General features: G+C 42.7%; 1 protein-coding gene across 1 annotated transcript; it reads left to right on the top strand.

The window, feature by feature from the left end:
* The first annotated feature begins 2,101 nt into the window (after positions 1-2,101).
* On the top strand, positions 2,102-6,354 carry LOC120730418 (protein ANTAGONIST OF LIKE HETEROCHROMATIN PROTEIN 1-like). The gene is made up of 4 exons (XM_040026812.1): positions 2,102-2,442; positions 2,801-2,966; positions 4,913-5,028; positions 5,292-6,354. Exons 1-4 carry the CDS (start codon positions 2,284-2,286, stop codon positions 5,622-5,624), a joined length of 774 nt encoding a protein of 257 aa, XP_039882746.1. The 5' UTR covers positions 2,102-2,283; the 3' UTR covers positions 5,625-6,354.
* The last annotated feature ends 268 nt before the right edge of the window (positions 6,355-6,622 follow it).

Here is a 6,622-nt window from a genome sequence, read left to right as displayed (position 1 = left end):
TACGTTAGCTTAGACACTGTTTCTCTGATCAACTCAAGAGAAAAAGAGAGAAGGCCAGTTTTATCAGGTCAAACTCTTCTGATTCTGGTCATGCTTAATCCAGGTAGTATGAAAGATGGGCGTGGCTACCGTCACACCACCCATTGGTTCATGTCTCGTTATAAAGCTTCGAGCCAAGTGCTATCGTTGTTGCCACGCTTATCTTCTTTAATCTGAAGTGACAAGCAAAGCGTGCATCTGACTGTAAAACTGCATGCTCATTGGCTCATGATGTGTGACTCAGAGGGCTTCAGGTTTTTTTTCATCAACATCTGTAAAACCACAGGAGTCGCCCCCTGTTGGCCATCAGAAAGAAAGCAGGTTTGAACCGCTTCGGCACGTCACTTTTACATTAACTCATGACAGTAGCAAGGAAATTAAGATTGCACCTGTTTCATCCTCCTTTTTGACTCTTAACAGGACCTTCACTTCCAAAATGAACTTAAATATTTGATTCAGTCAATTCGAAAAGCAGCGATTGAGACCATAAACTCATCAGGAAATAGTTCACTGAGCTCAGTGATCAGCTGAGCATGAAGCTCAGTACCGCCAGAGGAGTCGCCCTCTGCTGGTCATTAGACAGAAAACAGGTATTTGATTTTTCGAACCAAAATACTGTGACACTCTTTCATAAACATTTTGAGGTTTCTCTGGTCTTGCAAAAGGTTGTGTTGTGCTTCATTTCTGCTGAAGCAAATTCAAACTTCAGTGTGGTCGACTCACTGATTTACACTTTTAATTAGATGGAGAAGAGCAGTTTTAAACCGGAGTTTTCAGATTGTAGTCCAGCCTAGTAACGCAGACTTCCTGTCATGTCCTGGGTATTGTACCTGGGGTTTTGACTTTAAGAACTGTGATTTTTTTTTTTAAAATTTCTTACATATTCTTGATTTGTTTTTGTGTCAATGACCATTTTCATCCTCATGTATTTCTTAGTCTCCTCTCTGTGCTTTCCTCCTGAGTCAGCCATGTTAAATGTGTTTGAGTTTTCTGTTATCAGTTATGGTTATCCACTTCCTGTTTTAATTTGGTAATTAACCGGCCCTTTGTGTTCTTCCGTTTTTATTTGATTGTCTTGTCCTCCTCCTGTGTTTTATCACTCGACTGTCCTCTGTGTGTTTCCTGTGTTTCTCTCAGATTTTTTCATCCTGTTCATTTTTTGCTTTCTTCATGTTGTCCTGACACTTGTTATATTTCAGTTTCTGATCGATCGGGCCGGCGGTTCCTTGTGTGGCCTTCAGGTGTGAGCTGCTGCTGACTGACTGCAGGGATGTTGACCCAGATAAAAGTGTGTGAAGTTCTGGACCCGATGTTAATTAAAGTACTCGTCAGGCTTCAGGAGTTTGTGCCTTGCAAAGATGCTGGTGTTTGGTCTGCAGAGTGTGATGGGAATGTCACCGCTCTGTTTTCAGTGTGTATTTAAGAGAAAGTCTGAGTTAATTGGTTGTTCAGCTTCTTAGTCTTTTTGTCCTCCTGCTGGCCCGTCTTCCTCCCCCTCCTCGGCTGTAGTTACCCACTCTGCTGGATGTGAGCTCCCCGTGGAGCCGCGCTGCTCACAGTTATCACACAGGTAGAGTAAATGTTTACTGAGCAGCATCGTCTTCAGACCTCCGAGGGATCACGCTCCACTGACAGACTGCAGATTTGTTTTTATGTTTCTTCAACAACCTTAAAGTGATGTCTTCAAAAGCTTTGCTCACTAAACACCATACGCCAGTTTCACAGCTATTAAAGCAGTTGCTAGGAGACGGATTCATCTTCTTTCTGTATGGTATACACAAAATATATTCACAAACAGCCAGATGGAACAACGCTGATACCGGCTGCATGCAGTGTGGGGTAATCTCAGGAACTTACGTCCCACAGGAGAAGATGAGAAATTACTGGAAAATACTGTTTCCTTTTTTTCTTACACCGAGCTGCTGAAAGCATGCACTCTGAGCGCTTTATTAGGAACACCTCTACCATCTAATGCTGGGCAGACACTGTGCGATTTTTTCAGTCGTGCGATTCAGCTGCTGCTCAAACTGTACGATTGACTCGCAGGGGTTAGAAGTTCATAGGTCACGATGCAGGGTCTCACACTATACGGCCCGATGCTCTGATGCGACCTGAGTGCTCACACTGTGCGTACATCCACAACACGTTGTGTTGTTGTTTCCGGAAGAAGAAGTCAACCGCCAATAAACAATAAGAAGAAGAAGAATCCGGAACTGGGGAGACTGTAATCCGGGAAATTTGAAAATGCTCACCAAAGAGAAACGCGCTGCCTTAGCAATGTGTGCCATTCTGTGTGCAGAAAGATCTAAAAAGAAAAAGCGACTGCGTGTATGGACAAGGAAATGGCTAGGAAAACATGGGCAGTACGAGTACGGTCTGTCAATTCTACAACGAGAACTGGAGGTAAGCAGCAACAGCTAAATTGCACTTACCTACAGGACTTTATCTGCATGATGATGGGTAAATGTTTGAAGACATCTGACGCTTCTACTTTCAGTAGGCAACATTTAATTTTAGCCTATTAGTATTTTATTTAATTGGATTACTGGCCATTAACTACAGTACTTTTACATTTTACTTGAGTAGCATTCTAGTGAATGACTTGAACATCTACCAAAGTGATTTTTGGGACATCTTTCTGCTTTATACAACATTGGTTAAATATCAGTCCGACTCTTTAATTATCAATAACATTCAACCACTATTATGTCGCTTTGTTATTGTGTGTGTTCTTGACTTTGACTTTGTTCTGTGTAAACAGGTAGATGATATGAGGGGTTTTCGGGACCTTCTCAGAATGTCTGTGGAGGACTTTAACTATCTACTGGAGAGGGTTAGTCCTGCTATCATCAAGAAGGATACACACCTCAGGAAGGCCATCAGCCCCAGGGAAAGGCTTTCAGTTACCCTACGATTTTTGGCAACAGGCAAGTGTGTGGACATGAAAATTCTGTAATGCTCCCTATAAACTCCCTTAAACTATAGAATGCTGGGCATGAGGCAAGGTCATCTACAGTGGGGCAAAAAAGTATTTAGTCAGCCACCGATTGTGCAAGTTCCCCCACTTAAAATGATGACAGAGGTCAGTAATTTTCACCAGAGGTACACTTCAACTGTGAGAGACAGAATGTGAAAAAAAAATCCATGAATTCACATGGTAGGATTTGTAAAGAATTTATTCGTAAATTAGGGTGGAAAATAAGTATTTGGTCACCTCAAACAAGGAAAATCTCTGGCTCTCACAGACCTGTAACGTCTTCTGTAAGAAGCTTTTCTGTCCCCCACTCGTTACCTGTATGAATGGCACCTGTTTGAACTCATCATCTGTATAAAAGACACCTGTCCACAGCCTCAAACAGTCAGACTCCAAACTCCGCCATGGCCAAGACCAAAGAGCTTTCGAAGGACACCAGGAAAAGTATTGTAGACCTGCACCAGACTGGGAAGAGTGAATCTACAATAGGCAAGCAGCTTGGTGTGAAAAAATCAACTGTGGGAGCAATCATCAGAAAATGGAAGACATACAAGACCACTGATAATCTCCCTCGATCTGGGGCTCCACGCAAGATCTCATCCCGTGGGGTCAAAATGATCATGAGAACGGTGAGCAAAGATCCCAGAACCACACAGGGGGGACCTGGTGAATGACCTGCAGAGAGCTGGGACCAAAGTAACAAAGGTCACCATCAGTAACACACTACAACGGCAGGGAATCAAATCCCGCAGTGCTAGACGTGTTCCGCTGCTGAAGCCAGTGCATGTCCAGGCCCGTCTGAAGTTTGCCAGAGAGCACATGGATGATACAGCAGAGGATTGGGAGAATGTCATGTGGTCAGATGAAACCAAAGTAGAACGTTTTGGTATAAACTCAACTCGTTGTGTTTGGAGGAAGAAGAATACTGAGTTGCATCCCAAGAACACCATACCTACTGTGAAGCATGGGGGTGGAAACATCATGCTATGGGGCTGTTTTTCTGCCAAGGGGACAGGACGACTGATCCGTGTTAAGGACAGAATGAATGGGGCCATGTATCGTGAGATTTTGAGCCAAAACCTCCTTCCATCAGTGAGAACTTTGAAGATGAAACGAGGCTGGGTCTTCCAACATGACAATGATCCAAAACACACCGCCCGGGCAACAAAGGAGTGGCTCCGTAAGAAGCATTTGAAAGTCCTGGAGTGGCCTAGCCAGTCTCCAGACCTCAACCCCATAGAAAATCTGTGGCGGGAGTTGAAAGTCCGTGTTGCTCGGCGACAGCCCCAGAACATCACTGCTCTCGAGAAGATCTGCATGGAGGAATGGGCCAAAATACCAGCTACTGTGTGTGCAAACCTGGTAAAGACCTATAGTAAACGTTTGACCTCTGTTATTGCCAACAAAGGTTATGTTACAAAGTATTGAGTTGTATTTTTGTTACTGACCAAATACTTATTTTCCACCCTGATTTACGGATAAATTCTTTACAAATCCTACCATGTGGATTCATGGATTTTTTTTTCACATTCTGTCTCTCACAGTTGAAGTGTACCTCTGGTGCAAATTACTGACCTCTGTCATCATTTTAAGTGGGGGAACTTGCACAATCGGTGGCTGACTAAATACTTTTTTGCCCCACTGTATCTATATCACATGAAGAAATCAGTTCACCCATGCAAGTACATACATATTTTTGCTCTTCTACACCAGTTACACTGGCCCTGTAACTGCAAGTCTATCTATCCACCTATACACTAGGAATATGTTCATACTACATAAGCTGCTACTACTGCATTATATTCTACATCTGTCACCTAAAATCTGTCACTCTACGAAGCTCCATCCATGTCCACTATCCACCTGACACTATTTAAGACACTTTGTTCTATTTGACAGGTGAAACCTTCAACTCATTAAGTTTCCAGTATAGGATTGGAAGCACCACACTGAGTAGGATTGTCATGGAAACATGCACAGCTCTTACCTGTGCACTACATGAAGATTACTTGAAGGTAATTTTGACAGAAAATAAATTACCCATGCTCACACTATTGAAAGATTGACTTGCACATTGTCAAAAACGTCCCATCAGTTACTACAGCAAGTTTTCACCAAAAACAATTCTGAGTCACAAATGTATTTGTTCAGTCTTTGTTACATGTGTATATAAAAAAGTAAAGTGAAGTCCTAGTGTGACAGTGATTTGAATGTATGGTTAAGAAAGGAATTCACCAGAGATTCTTTTGCTGTATCACTTTCTACTTGTCTTTCACAGACACCATCAACCGAGTCTGAGTGGAAGGCCATTGCCAGAGACTTTGCAAACAAGTGGCAATTTCCACACTGCCTGGGAGCTATAGATGGTAAACACATCTTCATCCAACCCTCTCCCAAGAGTGGCAGCATGTATTTTAACTACAAGTCCAGGTTTTCCATCATTCTTATGGCTGTTGTTGATGCCAATTACAAGTTTGTGTATGCAAGCGCAGGGACACAAGGTAGGGTCTCTGATGCAGGAGTGTTTGCCCATTCAGACCTGAAAGAAGCAATGGACACAGGCACACTGACTTTCCCCCTGCTGATACCCTGCCAGGCACTGATGCTATGATGCCACACATGCTAATTGGAGATGATGCTTATCCCCTCCGACCAGATCTCATGAAACCATATCCATTTCGAAACCTTAACACCGATCAGAGAATATACAACTACCGTCTGTCCAGAGCACGTCGCGTTGTGGAGAACGCTTTTGGAATTTTGGCAAATCGCTTCAGAGTGTTCAGAACAACAATTTGCCTGGACACAGACAAGGTTGTCACCATTATCGTTGCGTGTCTTTGTCTGCACAACTATCTCCGGGACCACAGCTCTGACACCTATGTACCACCTGGCTATGTGGATTCTGAGGATGCCAACCACCAGCTGGTCGAAGGTGCATGGAGAAGGGAGGGAGAGCTTCAGTCAGTTTCAATGGGCCTTGCACGGAACCCCTCAGTGGAAGCAAAGAAACAACGAGATGTCCTTTGCGAGTACTTTGTCTCACCTGCAGGGAGTGTTTCATGGCAAGAAGACATGGTGTAGGAAGACAGAAGGTTTTTTTTTGTTTAAATTGCCTTGTTTACTTTCCAAAATTTACTAAATAAAAAAAAATCCCTTTGTAAATACTGAGAACAATAAATCTACCTCTGGGAAATTGCAAAAATGGTTTGCTTTATTACATAAATACAAAAATATCTTCCATCAAATTGTGCAAATAGTTCTGCAAGACTCAACAAAATTGAGGTAGGAAAGACACATAGTAATAGTGTCACAAAGAAAATTCTAATGTACAATTTGAATTAACTGTTGGAACATTTAAAACAAGGAACATTTAAAACATTTGAATGAAGCTGTAATTTCAATGGACTGTGTTTACAGCAGGAACTAGTAAAGTTGAACTAGTAAACTCGAAAATATTCTTAGGTATAACTGTTTGAAATTTATTATTTAAGTTACTCAGAGTTGAGCATTTTCAGAAAGGACATTGGCTGGGTTGATGGGGCCTGGTCTGGGGGGGGCTGGACCTGATCAGGTTGGGTGGGATACCAAGGTGGCCTAACCTGCGAA

This window comes from Simochromis diagramma, unplaced genomic scaffold (genome assembly GCF_900408965.1).
Source record: "Simochromis diagramma unplaced genomic scaffold, fSimDia1.1 OVJJ01000293.1, whole genome shotgun sequence".
Lineage (NCBI taxonomy): Eukaryota > Metazoa > Chordata > Actinopteri > Cichliformes > Cichlidae > Simochromis > Simochromis diagramma.
Note: the sequence above shows the minus strand (reverse complement) of the source record. Positions and strands in the feature narration are given on the sequence as shown.

What these genes read in the sequence shown, in the direction of transcription:
- LOC120730418 (XM_040026812.1), top strand. Translation starts at nt 2,284, where the DNA reads ATGCTCACCAAAGAGAAACGCGCTGCCTTAGCAATGTGTGCCATTCTG. An exon ending in TTCTACAACGAGAACTGGAG is followed by an intron (nt 2,443 to 2,800) that starts GTAAGCAGCAAC and finishes CTGTGTAAACAG; the next exon opens with GTAGATGATATGAGGGGTTT. An exon ending in CCTACGATTTTTGGCAACAG is followed by an intron (nt 2,967 to 4,912) that starts GCAAGTGTGTGG and finishes TCTATTTGACAG; the next exon opens with GTGAAACCTTCAACTCATTA.